This window comes from Cervus canadensis, chromosome X (genome assembly GCF_019320065.1).
Source record: "Cervus canadensis isolate Bull #8, Minnesota chromosome X, ASM1932006v1, whole genome shotgun sequence".
NCBI classification, from domain to species: Eukaryota; Metazoa; Chordata; class Mammalia; order Artiodactyla; family Cervidae; genus Cervus; species Cervus canadensis.
In genome coordinates, this window is record NC_057419.1 from 142,004,566 (window position 1) to 142,022,590 (window position 18,025).

Below are 18,025 nucleotides of genomic sequence, written 5' to 3' on the forward strand. Positions count from 1 at the left end.
ATGTGAATTTGTTTGGGGACTTGCAACATGCAACTCTCAAAGTGAATGTGTTCCATCAGACCCTGAAGGGTGACTCACTTAAGATATGAATATATTTTTCTTCTTGATGAGTAAGCATATATAAACTATATGCCTCCAAGGAATTTGAGGAATTTCATACAACCTAAAAAAGCTGAATTTTCATTTGCTATAGATATAATAGAAGGGTAAAGTTTATATTCGTTTATTTATGTCCATCGCATTCTGCATAAGGAGAATTTGTATGATGAAAATTGGTGATCAAGTGTAGTGTATAATGTGATAAATTATCAAGACCATGACCTTTTTTATGCTTGTGGCCTTAAGCACTGTATGTTTCACTGTTGTAATGACTAGATTATGGATATTTATTGAACCAATTTATCAGTCTTCTTCCTTAGATCAAAAGCTTTTAAGAATGAAGTGCTCACTGACACCTGAATTATTAGAACCTCAGTAGCTCACCAGGTCTGTATTCCTTATGAAACACACTAAACTTGAAATTATAAAAGCACCCCAAAAATAAAGTCATTGCTGATTTGTTCAAGGTGAGAGTATACAGTCTTAAAATAGACATTGGATTTGAATAGAAAACAATTAGAGACTATACTCACTTGAGGCTCAATGGAACTGCAGATTAAGAAAAAAAAAACTTTATTTCACAGATTGGGAAGGATTATGGAGTTGTTTAGTGGAAATCATAACTCAGAAGAGGTTTCTAGATTTTGCTGAGTATAAATCATGTTTTACATTCTGGAAGCAGTGTCTTTAGAGTGCAAACCTTAAAATATATCTGAATTCTCAAGCTTACCCTGCTTTTGTAACTTAGTTTGAAAAGAAACCAAAGTAAAACTTATCTATGACCATTGTTAAGATAACTTACCTTTGAAAATGTGGAGCCAAATATATAAATTCTAAATTCTGAAGTCTCTGGCCATGGGACTAAATTTTGGGCCATATTTGAGTTTATATGACTCTATGAGGGTATATTTTTCATGATATCATTGACATTGAAGTTGAGAGTCACTCACTATCCTTGCTTTATTTGCCGCAAACCTTGAATTGCGGTTTGACATGTTCTGACTGATATAGTTCAGTCTATCAAATTCCAAAGTTCTCACTGATTTGATTCACAATGATGGGCGAGTATCACCAGACCTAAAATTGTTTATCTTTGCAAAAATACAGTGCTTTTTGGATTACCTTTGTATTACTGCTAAATATCCATAATTTTAATAGCTAAAAGATGCTACTTTGCCAGTGTTATGAATGAAAACTAATGTGGTCTGCAAAATATGAAACTCTCTATGGGCTCACTATCAAAAGAAAAAGTAGACACCCCTAAACTTGTCCATCTTCAAAAACTGACTTGTAATGGTCATGATTGCACAACAATCTGAATGTACTTAATGTCACTGAACTGTAAAGTTAAAAATTGGTTAAAGTGGTAAATTTCATGTTATGAATATTTTACCACAAGTAAACAAATGATACTTTCTACTTTAATGTACATAGCAAATAGACCCTGTGAACAATTCTGGGTTCTCTGATGCTTAACTGAGAGAGCGAAAAGAAATGTAACCTTTTGTCATATTCAGGTTGGTATAAGGATAGTTGAGAAATATATAATATGAATGTATAGAAACATGGAGGTATTCAGTAATAATTTAATAGTAATAAGGGAAATTATGAAATAAGGGATATAGGGGACAAAGTTTTAGAAAAGAAAAAGGGAAAAATGAGGAAAAAAATGATGAGAAGGTTAATAAGGACTGGAGGACAGTGAATGTAGAACCCAAGGGTGATTCCATGGGCATATGCTAAGAAGATCCCCAGAAGAGTGAGGAAGTCATCACAACGGTTTCCAAATGGAGAAGTAACTAAAATTGGCAAATGAAGATAATTATATGAGCAGAATGGATCAAGTGATAAAATAGTTGGGAGATGATCTACCAATACAAAATTGATAAAATGTTGTAATGAAACTGAAAATGCTTTGTTAATTTTCAGGCATATGAGGGCCTAAAATTATGAAGTTTATCTGCTATCTAGTGAGGTAAGGAGTGCAACCTTTAGGTATATTCTGCAATATCCGTTTTTAACACTTCTATTCCCACTATCCCTTTTGCCATCTGGAAGCAATTTGTACTCCAAAAGTACTTGTGGTTTTTCTTCTTAAAGTATTATAGCAATTTATGTAAAGTGAAAACTACACTGAAACCGTAATGTACATCATTAATGGAAATACATATATAAAAGTGAAGAAAAGCCAATTAGACCTTACAGCAGACAACTGCTATTTCATATCAATAGTAGGGCAATGAGAGGGAGGGATAAGGGAGAGGATGGCCATTGCTATATCTATTACCTACAATTTTAGTACATAGAATCAGATCATATACCATGGGTACACAGTGTGTAACAATGAAAATTAATAATAATATTTATTGAATGCTTAATATATACTGAATTTTGTACTATGCATGAGTACATTACCTGTTTTATTTTACTTAAACTTTATATTTCTCCAGGGAGGTAAGTAATCTATTATCCTGTTTTTCGGAAGAGAAAAGTGAGGTTGAGTCACTTCAGGCTTAACGAAATAACTTAAAGCAAGTAGTTGCAAAAACAGGATAAGGAGACTCAGGGGTGGGTGTATCCATTTACTATCCCACCCAGTGCAGCTGTCAATCTCCATGTTGCTCTTTTGTCATATCTTATTCCCTTCAAGATCACCCTGGTTCTCTGCCTCATTTCAGAGGGAGAGTATCTTTTCTTCTTGTCTGAGAGAAAGGGACCAAGTGAGCACACATGTAATTTGCCTCAAAGCACGGATGCATGAAGGGATGACTACTGACTGCCCTTCAGATAAGCACTTTTTGGTTCAACCCAGTTGAATCTGACTCCAGGAACCATTGGAAGAGAGAGAGAACTGGACATTAAAGTAGATTTATTTTCACAATAGCCCTGTGAAATGGAGGAACAATTGTCACCTCCATTTTACGAGAAAACTAATGTCCTGAAATTTGAAAGACTTTCTTCAGGTCATAGAGCTGAAGGCCACTCCATCCTCAGCGGCTCTGGTTACAAAGTCCCTGCTCTTTCTACCATGCTTCCTCCTTAAAGAGCTAAATGAAGCCTGCTAGAAGTCTTCCCCAAATTGTTTGATAAGATGGCAAAGATCTGCACTGGCTTGACTGTGAATGTGGCCAAGCTGGAAAGCAAAGCATCTCCTGATGTGATCTGCTTGACCTGACCTGCCTCAAAGAGGTCAACCCTAACAGTTTGGAAGTCACACCATCACAGATGGTACTCAGCCTTTTGTAGAACCACACACTCTGAGTGTGACTTCATCTTTCAAATGTGGATCTCAGTTTTCTTGCCAAAGGGCTGCCAAGGACTTAGTTCTGTTAACAACTACCAGCATGCAGACAGTGAGCCCTCTGTGATGACTGTTGCCCTGGTCCCAGTATATAGGGTAGGGTCCTTTTTGTGTGTTCTCAGAAGTTCTTCCTCAGAGCCCTTATGTTAGTTTGTAAGTATATATTCACTAACATGATCATTTACGTACTGTCTACTGCTAGCTTGTAAGTTCTATGAAGGTAGGGTTGTGCTTGTTTTCTGTATCCTGAACCCCTAAAATAGTGCTGAATAACTATTTGTTGAATGAATGAGTGCTTTCCCATCATAGAATCAGATTTTCCCCTGATTATCTGGCCATAAAGAAAATACTCAGAGGTTGTATGTGCCTTGGATAAATATGGACCTCACTGTTTTTGAAGCCTGTCTAACCATTTTTTTGGTGGAGAGCAAAGCAATAGGACAATGCTCATTCTTGCTCTGCCACTCTGAACTCTGGAGAACTTAAGCTTCTCCAAAAGCAGAGAAGAGCTCAGCTTACCTCTTTCTGGTGGTATTTGATGGCCACCTTCAGTTTGGCTAGGTCATGGTACTTTTGAGGGTCAAGCTCTTCACTGTGGTCATCTCGATGGTTGAGGATGATCTCCAGTTCCCGGGAGCTCCGAGCCTGGTCCAGCAGGTCTTTGGCAAAGAGCTTGCACTGCTGGGAGAGCTCCTCGTACTCAGCCTTGAACTCATTCTCCACCTTGCTAAGCTCCTTGAGCTCCCAGCCCAGGCGGAAGGCAGTTAGGATGGGGTCCTCGCTTGATAAGGCGATGAGTGAGGGACTTGCCAGGGCTTTATAGATGTTCAGTCGGGAGCGGGAGTGGCGCAGGCTGTCTACCTCTGAACTGGACACACACTCCACACAGTTGCAGCGAATCTGGTGGGGCCGGGGAATAGTGACCCGTTTTTGGACAAGCAGTTTGATGATTTCATAGTTGTTGGTGTGGGCAGCCAGCATGATGGGAGTAATGTCCGGTGTGAACTCAGAGAATTGGGTGTCCATCATAAGAGTGGGGACCTAGGTACATGAAAATGAAAAAAAAAAAAAACACATAAAAGTGTAAGATTAAAGCTTGGAGCATAGAGCCCATCAAATGTTAATGATTCAGGAACTGGGTCACCAGTTTTTCGGACAGTTCTTCTTATAATAGCTAGTTGTGAAATCCTTACCTGGTGGCTCAGATGGTAAAGAATCTGCCTGTAATGCAGGAGACCTGGGTTTGACCCCTGAGCTGGGACGATCCCCTGGGGAAGGGAATGGCAACCCACTCCAGTATTCTTGTCTATGAATTATACAGACAGATGAGCCTGGCAGGCTGCAGTCCATAGGGTTGCAAAGAGTTGGACACAACTGAGTGACTAACACACACACACATGACAGGCATACTTTGCATATATTTACTCATTTAACCCCCACAACAACCTTATGAGGTAAATATTCTTCCCAAATGAAGAATTTGAGGCACACAGAGTTTAAAGAACATACCTAAGGTTATTCAGCTTTACATGTAGAGCCAGGATTCAACCTCAGACAACATGACCCTAGAGCTTGGCTCTTAAAATATGCCAGTTCTGTCTGAGGCACAATGAGAGATGGTACAGAGAAGTGGGGTTTCTTAGGTGGCACTAGTGGTAAAGAAGCCACCTGCCAATGCAGGAGATGTAAGAGATGTGGGTTCAATTCCTGGGTTGGGAAGATCCCCTGGAGGAGGGCATGGCAACCCACTCCAATATTCTTGCCTGGAGAATCTCATGGACAGAGGAGCCTGGTGGGTTATGGTGTCCATGGAGTCACAAACAGTTGGACATGACTGATGTGATTTAGCATACACATGCATGCACAGAGAAGTGAAGGACATTTTTCTTGGAACTTGGTTAGGTAGATCAGACTTACATAAATTGGTAAGTAGGAGTATGTGTTCATTCCAAATGAGCAGTAGAGACTGCAGAAATATTTGTTTGAAAGGTTAATGACAACCAGTGATCTTAAAGACTATGCCACTAAATCAAGCCCTGGGGGCTGAAGAGAAGACATTCCCAAATTGTGTCCCTGACTTTGTGTCCCTGGTCTTTGAGTGGATCAAAGACCAAGGCCAGACAGTGTTCCTCCAGCTTCCTATAGATCCCAGCAAAATAGAGAGAATCTGTTATTATCAGGAAGAATTACTCTGTAAATGAGGACGTCTAGGCTCGAGGGATGGGATGAAAGTGAAAGCCGCTCAGTCATGTCTGATTCTTTGCTACCCCATGAACTGTAGCCCTCCAGGCTCCTCTGTCCATGGAATTTTTCAGGCAAGAATACTGGAATGGGTCGCCATTCCCTTCTCCAGAGGATCTTCCCAACCCAGGGATTGAACCTGGGCCTCCTGCATTGCAGGCAGATTCTTTACCATCTGTGGGATGGTAGCAATTGCAAAAAGACATCTGATAAAATTGGTATGTCCATGATGTGATGCTGGTATAAATAGCAGCTATAGGTGAAAGGCATGGGGTTCTTTGGGTATTCATGATCATATACTTCTGGGTGAGTGTACAATGAATTAAAAAAAATCTTTCAACTTGAAAATATGCCTTTTGGGATATGCTACACCCAACAGAAGAGTCTCAGTGTGGTAGAATCTGGATCTAGACCATGAGGAGGACTGGAATAGTCTGAGAACATTTCATGGAGGGGTGGAGGGTCTAAGGATGCAAAGCATGGATAAAATTCCAGGAGATTGTAAAATACTGATCTGAATACATTTTTTTTTAAAAAGCAAAGCTCCAAATACTCAGTTTAACTGCGGAGAACAAAAGAATGTGGATAATGGAGATTCTCACAGAATAGACAGATACTATTTTAATTGCTAGTTTCTTTTGACTCTTAAAAAAATAATTTTGGAAACCCATGGTTGCTGGCAAACTGACAAAAAGATGAGTTGTAAGTTTCATCATCTTTGCCTCCTTCCCACCTTGGATGAGGCTTTCCCAAACAGGGCAGTGGACAGAAACCTGGGAGTGGGAGAAAGGTGGTGGAGAAGTTTGCCAGGAATCTGTTTCCTTCATGGGGTGGTTGCATCAGCCTTTGAATAGTCGAGAATTGGCTGCACATTGGTCATCAATTGCTTGGATAGAGCAGCAAGTAAACATTGTTAAACATTTAGAGGGAGCAGCTACCAACAAGACAGCAGGAAGTGAGCAACTGGCTCATAAAGTAAATTGGACACAGGAAAGAATAATCTCAGAAATTAACATAAGCCTGCAGGCTAAGGAAGAAGTAGGTCTGAGTGGGCCTAGTAATGAACGTAAACACAAACAACCGGCACAAAGCCTAGAATTGGGCGAGATGACAAGTGAGCCATGTATCATAGACTGCCGGGGAAGAAAGGAACTCAGACCCAGAATCTGTCCCTCCTTGGTGCACAGGGGAATTTCTTAATCTCTGTCATGATCTCAAGGCTGGAGGTTGGGGGTGGAGGGAAGATGGCTGGCAGCACAGGATTCCCTGGGTTAGACTGGAGGTACGAGTCTATTCCTTCTCACAATGTTCTTCCTATCCACTCCCTCTACCCACATCCTTGCTCTTTCTTTTCTTACTCTTGTTCCTTCTTCTCCTTTATGTCAATGCTGACAGACCTGTCCAAGACACGCAATGGTACTTGTGAATAATGCTTAGCCCCATTTGTGTCATGGAGCTGAAAGGTTGCTGTATATGCCTAGAGTATGATGTGCTTTCCAGAGCCATCTGAATCCATTGTCTTTGACTGGGCACTCAACAAAGAGCCTCTGATTATCCATTTGTCTCTCTGGGTACAAAACACCAGAGAGTAAATTTTTTCAAAAGAAATTGGTCTGCAGTGGCCAACCATGTCCTCCTACCAAGAATGCCTTTTCTCCTCCAGTCAGCCTTATCATTCACAGATTGCCACACCCACCTCATTTGTTGCTCTCTGTATGTATATCCTTGGGGGGATCCCCTGTGTGGATCCCCACTTCTCTGCTAGTGAAGGGCCATTGTAAGCCCTGACTTCTTCCATAGATCTCCCCCTTAACTTGATCCCATCCCTCATTGACCACCCAGATGTTGTGGACACTAGGTTACATTCAAGATACCACTCTTCTGAGGTGGGCTTATATTTGTCTTTATTTCATATATGTGTTTCTTGCTTCCTCAATAAGGTTGTGAGGTTTCCAAAGGCAGAGCTATCTTAGTCTGCTCTTGTTTTTCCCATAGCATCTAGAACAGTAGTAGACATACAGCAGGCACTCAGCTAAAAGGAAACTCAGAGTCCTATTCTCAAATTAAGAAGCCGACTTTTGTTTACAAGCCTGGCTCCCACAATTGGAATCAATGTGAGCTAGTGTCCTTGGGTCTTTTCTTTCTATGTTCCACTAAGAAGGAAGATATTTTAAGACTCTAAGGAAGGTTAGTAGATAGGCTCTATATGGATGAGTCTATGACTTTCTATATGAATACCCTAAGGTTACAAACACCTAGGACAATCCCCACTTGTCATTTTCACAATGCTGTTACTTTAAGATGGAGCCTCTGATCCAAAGACTACAGATTTCTACTCCTCTTCCCCCCTCTGCATCTTCTCATTCTGCTACTCGTCCCTCTCTAGACTGTGCAGGGACCATGGATTATCACCAGGACAACCACATAGAGAGAGTCTATAATTAGGATCAGAGGTTTCTGATAATAATCAGGACTTTGTAATATGGTCTGCAACAAGGGCCAAAAAGATAACAGGTAACAGAATTAAGAGCTAAGTGAGGGTGCAGGTGCATAATTTGTGTGAGTGAATGGTAGAAATGGGTGAGCTGTGGTGCACGTGCCCTCTCAAAGGGGGCATCTGCTGCTCCGTTCCTTGCTCCCATATGCATGAATGAAGGGCTGGTGTAATTTTTCAAGAGAAGTCAGAAATGTGGATTTGGAGGTAGCTTTTCCTACAGTCTTCAATGTTGGCTCAAAAAAGTTAAAGATAGTGTTCAGGCCAAACAAAATGCATGTATGAGGCAATTTAGGCCAGAGTGAGCCAGTGTATGACCTTTAAGCTAGCAGAGAAGTTATGAGACTAAGGAGGGATGGGAGAGAAAAAGGCCTCATATGCTATGAGAAGGAACTTAATGTGATCTGTTGACCATAGGGAGCCATTGAAGAGTTTTAATCAGGAAAGTAGCATGGTTGAACAAGTGTTTTACAAAGATCAGTTTGGCTAAAGTGTGGGGAATTGGCAGAGGTGTATGTGCTGATAAATGTTTAACAAGTAGCTTTCTACTTTAAAAAATCTTGATTTATAGTGTTTGCCAATTTTTGTGGTGTAAATACTCCCGCTGTGGCCAATTTCAAGCCACCAATATGACATCCTGGAAAATAGAGTTGGGAAGAGATGCACACAACCAATTCTTACCAGCTGGTATAAGCCAGCTCCAGCAAATCACTGGATAAGTTTCAGAAAGATAGGACTAGTTAAAAGATATCCACAGACCAGGTGAAAAGATGGCAAGATCTTAAACTAGACAGTGATTCCAGAGATAGAAGAGATTTTAAGATATTCATTGGATGTGTCAGGTAATACTGCAGGGAGCAGAAATCAAGGATGTCAGGTTCGGCACTGCGTGCCTGATTGAATGGTGGTGTCACCATTGGAGATAGTGAATACAGGTGGAAAAACAGGTTTAAGGTTTAAAGAAAGTTCAGTTTTAGACATGTTGAGTATGAAATACCTATTGGGAGAGTTGCAGGGAATTGTATAACTGTAGCATGAATGTTGAAGGAAAAAGGTCAGGGCTGAAAATGTACATGTGACAGTTTTCAGCCTATAATAGTAGTTGAAACCAAGAGTGTGGGGGTTAACCTCTGCCCACCTTGGCTTATTTACATCTGGACCCATTGGTCTTCCCCAAGTTTCAGCCCTGCCCCAGTTTCCAGAGCAACCAAGGCCTAAGGTCGGAAGCTCCCAAGTAACCAACCTCAGCCGCCTCCATTCCAACTGCCAATCTTTAAGGCTCTGCACTAGGGTACTTTCCCTTTTTGGATAGTTTCTGATTTCCAGCTTCTTCTCTACCTGTTCATAAAACAAGATTTCTCCCTAGATCCCTAGTCTTGAGTTTCTGTTTATATAACTGACCTAATAGCTCAGGTCTACTATATTTTCTGGATTATCTGTGTTGTTTTTGACTCATTTTACAACTCTGTAAATTGTAATGAAAATAATTTTTGCCTGGCAAAATGCAATTGACCTGTGCATTTATATGCAAATTTCTTTGCATCTGTTTATAAATTTCTTTCAGCATTCCCAATGGCTTATATCCGGGGTGACTTTTCCTAGTAAAAAAAACAGATAGTAAATATGTTAGGGTCTGTGGACCTTACAACTCTGCCACTGTAGTAAGAGAGCAACCAAAGGCAATATGCAAATTAATGGGTGTAGCTGTACTCCATAAAATTAACTCATAAAAACAGGTGACAGGCTGGATTTATCTTGCAGGGCATAGTTTGCAGACTTCTGACTTCCTGGTTTCCTCACTAATTAATGAGTTAAATAAAATCTTAGACATGTGTCCACTTGTGCTACCTTTAAATTTGTATGAGGATCATGATTTAACTTTTTTATTTTTAAATTATCCTTTAACAGCCATTTTGTGTTCAGATTGAGGTCAGGTGGAAAATTGAATTTTATTTTTATCAAGTTTTGCCTTCGCTTTGAACTCCAAAATTATACTGAATGATCTTGAGCTTCCCATTAAAAATCATGTATTTTTTAACAAGGTGAAGAAGGGCAGGGGTGGGGGGAGAAAGAAGAAGGACATTAACACACCAAGAAATTAGATTTGGTTCATATTATCTACAACTGTACTTCTAATGAAACCTGGTACATGAACTGACTGGACTGAATTTTTAAATTTGTAATGATGTGGGCTTAGGGCATGGCCACTAAAGCAGTTACATTGCCTGCATCTCCCTGGGGCTTTACCTTCAGGCCCTAATGAGTTTGCTCCTGGATTTGCCCTAGGTCTTCCAGTTGAGAAGCTGGTGTTATAGTCTAGGACACTTCTGGATTAATGAGCATGAGACAGAGTCACTCGGCTCAGAGCTCATCACACAAAACACTTGCAGTGTGCAGTGCACACTGAGAAAAAGCCAGCTTCTTTATATTTTCAGCTAAATTCCATTGCCAGAGGACACAACAGAGGAACAGCTGATGCTCTACTTTACCCACTCCCAGGACTGGCTAGGACTTTTGCAAGGTTATTGTTCTCAAGGGACCCAAATGATACATTCATTTCCATTAACCTCATCACTGGACACAATCTGCTAATTGGAATTTCTGATTCCTATTGTTACCAGCTTTAAGCAGGAGCCCTTGCTGGAGTTTATCACAGGCTTCTGAAATTAAACCCCCCATTTGTAATTAATGGGCAGCCCCTTATCAGGAGCCACCTCATTCATACCCACAATGCTGTCTGGTCATAGGCTGAACCTCTCAAATTGGCACTTCCTCACACTGCTGGCCTGATAGCATCATGTTGGAAATGAATCTCCCATCTTGTTCCAGGATTTAGTGAAACTGCAATACTTCTCTTCCACCTGCTAGGTCTCCTTCTCCTCACCCTAACATGCCAGTTAAAAATCAATGTTCAGTCTTTTTCAGTCCAAGGGACTGTTGAAAATGAATTTCATTTCCTTGTATTACTCAGAAATGAAGAACACTAGCATTTAATCACGTCACATTACCAGCTGCCCACTCTGCTGTACCTACAAGGTCAGTTAGCTAAGTAGTGGTGATGCATGAGCTACTTTGGAGCAGCCATTGGCATCAGATGGGAAACAATTTGTTTCCCAGACTGTGGTAAAAACAGAACCATTATAATTGGAATTTTCTGGATCATCTCAGCTGATTTCAAGGCCAAATTGTATATAGATTGGAAGACTAAAATGGACAAAACTTATTTGGGGACAATGTCACAGAATCCATCTAATGTTTTTTAAAAAGTCAATATTTATATTAAAAATAAATAATATATATAAAAATGGCCAGCATTAGCCTGATGATTCTAAATGGCTAAATTTAGATAAATTCTAATGGCTATTGGTTACTGAGCACTTTCCATATGCTAGGCACCATGCTGGAGTATCTCATTTAGTCCTCACCATGGCTCTATGCTGTGGGGTTCCCAGGTGGCGCTAGTGGTAAAGAACCTATCTGCCAATGCAGGAAACATGAGGCAGGTTCCATCCCTGGGTCAAGAAGATTCCATGGAGGAGGGCCTGGCAACCTTCTCCAGTATTCTTGCCTGGAAAATCCTGTGGACAGAAGAGCCTGGTCGGTTGCAATCTATAGGGTTGCACAGAGTTGGACTGGACTGAGCAACAACATGCATGCATGGCTCTATGCTATAGGCATAATAATTATCCTCATTTTACACCTGAGGAAATAGCCTTGGAGAAGCTAAGTACCGTGTCCAAGGTCACATATCTAGGAAGTAGGGTGACCAGAACTTGGACACAGGCAGTTTGGCTCCAAAGCCTGTACTGTTAACTATTATACTACTTGACCTCCAACCAGCAAAACACCAACTATTTATTACATCAATAAACAAATCTACAATCCCAACAGTGCACATTCAGACACATAAAATTGCAGGTTTTATTGGATATTAATTAACCTCATCAACTAATGTTCTACCTTGTGTACATGCTAGGTCACTTCAGTTGTGTCCAACTCTTTGTGACCCTGTGGACTGTAGCCCGCCAGGCTCCTCTGTCCATGGGATTCTCCAGACAAGAATACTGGACTGAGTTTCTATGCCCTCCTCCAGTGGATCTTCCTAACCCAGGGATTAAACTGGAGTCTCTTATGTTTCCTGCATTGGCAGTCAGGTTCTTTACCACTAGCACCACCTGGGAAGCCCAATTTTCTACCTTAAACCCAGATAAACATCATATAGTACTGCTCAAGGTTTGTTGTTGTTCAGTCGCTAAATTGTGTCCTACTCTTTTGACCCCATGAACTAGAGCACTCCAGAGTTCCCTGTCCTTCACTATCTCCTGGAGTTTGCTCAAACTAATGTCCATTGAGTCGGTGATGTTATCTAACCATCTTATCCTCTGTCACCCTCTTCTCCTTCTGCCCTCAACCTTCCCCAATAGCAGGATCTTTTCCAGTAATTTGGCTCTTTGCATCAGGTGGCCAAAGTATTGGAGCTTCAGCTTCAGCATTTATACAGTGAAGATATGTAAGAATTGTGAAAATGATGTAATGGTTTGAAAATCAAATAAACCAGAGGATATGGAATATTATTTTTTAAATTGGGGTGTAGTTGCTTTACAATGTTGTGTTAGTTTCTGCTCTACCGCAAAGTGAATCAGCTATACTTAAACATGAGGATATGGGTTATTATGGAGGTGGAAAAATGTCAGAATTAAAGTTCTGGTCCTTGTGTCTGTAGGGCTACAGAGAGGAATGGAGCCCCAATGTGCCAGTTTGAGTGTAGTTAGCTTTGCAGGTAGCCCCCTGGTGGAACTTGAAATATAAAACACTTTAAGAAAGCTATTGTTCTTGCTTCTTCTTTTTTTTTTTTTTTAATATAGGTCATCATGTAATTTTTAAATTAAATTTCTCTTGTAGATGGCTTTACTGAAAAGAGGATGCTGCCAAGCTGGTTTGCAGTTTTCCATGTCACTGTTCATCACATGACTAGGGGGAGTTCAATAAAGATTTATGGAAAGGGCTAAGAACACACATGCAGAAACCTCAGTGATCCAACCAGGGCACAGGACCATGTGAGGGCTAGGGTGACCAGACTGACATCAAACCTATTGTGGGATTCAATAAAAATGAAGTCTTATTATTGTATACTTCTTCTAGTGGGTAACAATCTTGCTAGGAGCACATTTTCCAGCAACACAAAATCAGAAGGAACAAAAAGAGGATCTTTCATGTAAAAAGAGGAGTTGAGAACCTCTGTTTTAAGTAGTTCATAGCCATAGTCCAATGAAAGTTCATATTTTTCAATTGAAAACTATGTTCATTGCCATAAATTAAAAATTGATAGGTATTACCATGAGTCTCGGTTTAGGTCTAGAAGAGCTTGAGTGATAAAAATTAAGCTTACTTGGTTCTCAGAGTGTTAAAGGAAAGTTAGAAAAGAGTAATTCTCACCATTATTCTCAAAAGCTGAGTGAGATAATCTTGAATAAATAAAATGACCTAAAGTTAGCTAGTAGTAGGTGAGAGACCTTTTAAAAAGGTATAAAGGAAACCAGACCAGAAATCTAGAAGCAGAATTAAACAATGTCGAGTATTTCCTTTGCTCATCATGATTTTCATTTCATGCTCCATACACATGCCAAATGTTGTTTTGTTTTAAAGTTGCTCAGCTCATATGCAAGTGTCGGACTGAAGGGTTATATGACTGCAGGATGAGGCTTGAGGGAGGAGATTGTGTCATATTCATAAAGCAGTTATTGAGCCCCGCCTTCCTGCTTCTCTCAGTTATCCATACCCTCCGCAAGCCAAGTGGCTGGCACCAGCCTCCAGAAGTAGACTGCTACTATTCAACAGCTATTTAAATTGTGAGCATAGTCCCTGAGGAGGGAGGAAGTTAATTTTTCTTTACATGAGTATCCTTGATCTTTTCAGCAAAGGGAACAGTATAAGGTCATCAACTATCTTCCATTTTCCAAATCTCCACATAGGGGTAAATCATATATCAGTTCAGTTCAGTCACTCAGTCGTGTCTGACTCTTTGTGACCCCATGGACTGCAGCACGCCAGGCTTCCCTGTCCATTACCAGTTCCTGAACTTGCTCAAACTCATGTCCATTGAGTTGGTGATGCCATCCAACAATTTCATCCTCTGTCGACCCCTTCTCCTTCTGCCTTCAATCATCTATCTGCAGAGCTGAATTTTGCATGTCTGGTCCTGCTGATTGCTGCTACATAGGGGCACTTGGTGAATAGTCAGACAAAGGGCAGTGAAAAGTAGGGGTTCATTATGTAGGCTCTTTAGAGTTTTCCCAAGCTCAGAGTTAGGAGAAGGGATATTGGTTTAGGATCTGAATTTTCCAGTTTGGATTTCTGGAATGACCAGATTGGATTTTCAACTTTTCTCCTGAAGACAAGATGTGAGAAAATGTACCAAAACTGCAGCACTGAGACATTTTAGGAGACCTGAAATATAAAATACAAGCTCTAGCCCAGTGACTGACTCAGGCCTATGGGCCTCACAGCCAATATTTCTGTCTCTGAGGCTCAGGAAGTGTGGTTGGGGGAGAACATGAGTTCCTTCCATGCTATCGATTTCAAAGAAGCATGGCCCTAATATTTCTGGCTCTTCTAAATAGTCCTTATGGTTTTGGAAGCTGTATACACACCTAAATTTAATTCCTTTTGAGAATGCCTTTAGTTTTTACACTGTACCACCTTTTGAGAGAATGAGGTCAGCTACTTTATTATACTCTGTGGAAATCATAACCTATCATTCATCCTAAAACTTGGGCAGTTTCAAAGACTCTTCTTTCAGACATTCTAGCAATTGGTGAACTGGATCTAGTTCTCCTTCTATGGAGCCTACATCATCTTAGAGATTTCTCTTCTTTACATTTTTTTTTCCAGAGTAAAAACTTGTCTTAAAAAATTCGATCCCAAATTTGGAAAGGAACTGTTTCCTTCCAGGTGATTTAAAGGGAGTAAACTTGGGGTAGTGTAAACATTGTACTGAATTCTTCAGGGAGGTTAGAGACTCTCTGCATTTGGAGGCTTGTAATGGGGTGACAGAGGATGAGATGGTTGGATGGCATCACCAACTCAATGAACATGAGTTTGAACAAACTCTGGGAGATAGTGAAGGACAGGGAAGCCTGGCATGCTTAGTCCATGGGGTCACAAAGAGTCAGACATGACTGAGTGACTGAACAACAAAGAGCATGACAGATGCTTCCTTGTCTAAGACTGTTTAAGAATCCCTCCAGGGCAGAGTCTCTCGACATTTGGGGCCAGATAATTCTTTATTGTGGGGTGCTAACCTGTGCACTGTAGCATGTTTAGCAGCACTTATTAGCTCTCCCTTTCCACAGTTTTCACAACCAAAAATATCTCCAGACATTGCCAAATGTCCCCTGGGGACATGAGGCTTGTATGGCAGTGGTAGACTGGAGCAAGGAGAGACAGAAGTAGCTAGAGTTAGTTGTGCCTGTCTTAGGCTTGTCTTCTACCTGGGGATTGTGACACAATCCCATCAGTACACTGACCCACTAGGACAATGATTCTCAACCTCTGGAAGGGAAGGAGTAGGAATCCTCTTCCTTTCCCCAGGAGAGTGTATTGATATGGAATTTTTGGTGAAGTATTAATTTTTAGCAAGTCTAGAATTCTGTATTATGAGAACTAATAACCATATTTGATTATTTAATTTGTATTTATTTATTAAAACTATTCATTTATTCATTTGGCTGTGCTGATTCTTGGTTGCAGCATGCAGGATCTTTTCATTGCTGCATGTGAACACTTAATTGTGGCATGTGGGATTTAGTTCCCTGACCAAGGATCAAACCCAGGGCCCCTGCATTGGGAGCACAGAATCTAAGCCACTGGATCACCAGAGAAGTCCCCATTTGGCTATTTGTTTTAAACATTTATTTTTTAAATTTATTTTATGATTAAAGTTAAATGATATTTAAAAATTCAGTTCCTCAGTCACTTTGTCTGTCTGCATTTCAACTACTCCCTAGCCATATGATGGCTACCTTATTGGATGGTATAGATAGAAAACATTTCCATCATGGCAGAAAGTCCTGTTGGATAGTGCTGCTCTAGGAGGTTGATAATCACTCTACAAGAGATCCCCACTGAAGTCTCTAGAGATGCCTTAGCAGTGGGTAATAGTTAACATTTGCCAAATACTTTAAAACGTGCTAGGAACTTTGCTAAGCATTTGACATGTATTATCTCTTGTTTTCTTTCCATCTCTTCTTAATCTCTTAAGCATCTGCTAGGTTTCTACCATTTTTATACTTTATTGTGCACATCTTTGGGCAGAATGCTCCCTTGATGTTTCCAATTTTCCCAAAGAGATCTCTAGTCTTCCCCCTTTTGTTATTTTCTTCTATTATTAAACAGTGTTCATTGAAGAAGGCCTTCTTGTCTCTTCCAGATATTCTCTGAAACTCTGCATTTAATTGGATGTACTTTTCCCACTCTCCCTTGCTTTTCAACTCTCTTCATTCTTCTGCTATTTGTAAAGCCTCTTCAGATAACCACTTTGCCTTCTTGCTTTTCTTTTTCTTTGGGATGGTTTTATTTACTGCCTCCTGTACAGTATTACAGACCTCTGTCCATAGTTCTTCAGGCACACTGTTACCTAGATCTAGTCCCTTGAATCTATTTGTTACCTCTACTGCAAATTCATACAGGATTTGAGTTGTCATACCTGTCTGGCTTAGTGTTTTTCTTGATTTTCTTTACTTTAAGCCTGATTTTTGCTATGAGAAGCTGATGATCTGAGCCACAGGCAGCTGCAGATATTGTTTTTGCTGACCGTATACAGCTTCTCCATCTTCGGCTACAAAGAATGTAATCAATTTGATTTTGGCAACAGTTAGAACCCTGTATGGAATAACTCATTGGTTCAAGATGGAGAAAGGAGTATGACAGGGCTGTCTGCTATCACCTTGTTTGCTTAACCTATATGCTGAGTACATGAGAAATGCTAGGCTGGATGAGTTACAAGCCGGAATCAAGATGGCAGAGTAGAAGGATGTGTGCTCATCTTCTCCTGCAAGAACTCCAAAATTACAACTTGCTGCTGACAATAGAATGTTGGATCTCACCAAAGAAAGATACCCCACATCCAAGGGCAAAGGAGAAGCCCCAGAAAGACAGTAGGAAGGGTGAAATCATGATTAGAATCAAACCCCAAATGCGCCAGAGATGCTCAGAGGGCTCAAACAAAACCTTGTGTGAAACCAGGACCCAGAGACCCCACAAAGACTGAGACAGACCTGCCTTTGAGTGTTTGAGTGTTTCCTGCAGAGGTATGAGTCAGCAGTGGCCTGCTGCAGGGGCAGGGGCACTGGGTGCTGCAGACTTGGATGTGGCATAAGGGCTCTTGGAAGAGAGCCCATCATTCCACCATAGAGCCGCCAAGCAGACAACCCACAAACTGCAGAACAATTATACCAAAGAAATTCTCACACTGTTAAGAAAGTTCTAGGATTTGTCAGCCTGGGGATCTGGAAGAGGGACTGAGAACCCCCAGAGAATTTGACTTTGGAGGCCAGTGGGATTTGATTACAGAACTTACACAGGACTGGGGAAACAGACTCTTGGAGGGCACAAACAAAACCTTGCGCACACCAGGACCCAGGAGAAAGGAGCAGTGACCCCACAAGAGACTGATCCAGACTTGCCTCTGAGTGTCCAGGAGTCTCGGGAGGAGGTGTGAGTTGGCAGTGGCCTGCTGCAGGGTTGGGGGCACTGAGTGCAACAGTGTATGCATGGGACCTTTTGAAGGAGGTCACCATTATCTTCATTACCTCCACCATAGTTTGGTCTCAGGTCAAACAACAGGAAGGGAACACAGCCCCACCCAGCAACAAAAAATTGGATTAAAGATT

General features: G+C 40.9%; 1 protein-coding gene across 1 annotated transcript in view; it reads right to left on the minus strand.

Annotated features, from left to right (window-relative positions):
* Positions 1–18,025, minus strand: part of TRPC5 (transient receptor potential cation channel subfamily C member 5) — a 164,090-nt gene that overhangs the window by 119,291 nt on the left and 26,774 nt on the right. The window contains exon 2 of the mRNA XM_043458785.1: positions 3,920–4,441. Within this exon, the coding sequence (XP_043314720.1) occupies positions 3,920–4,441 (522 nt within the window). The remainder of the gene's footprint in view (positions 1–3,919; positions 4,442–18,025) is intronic.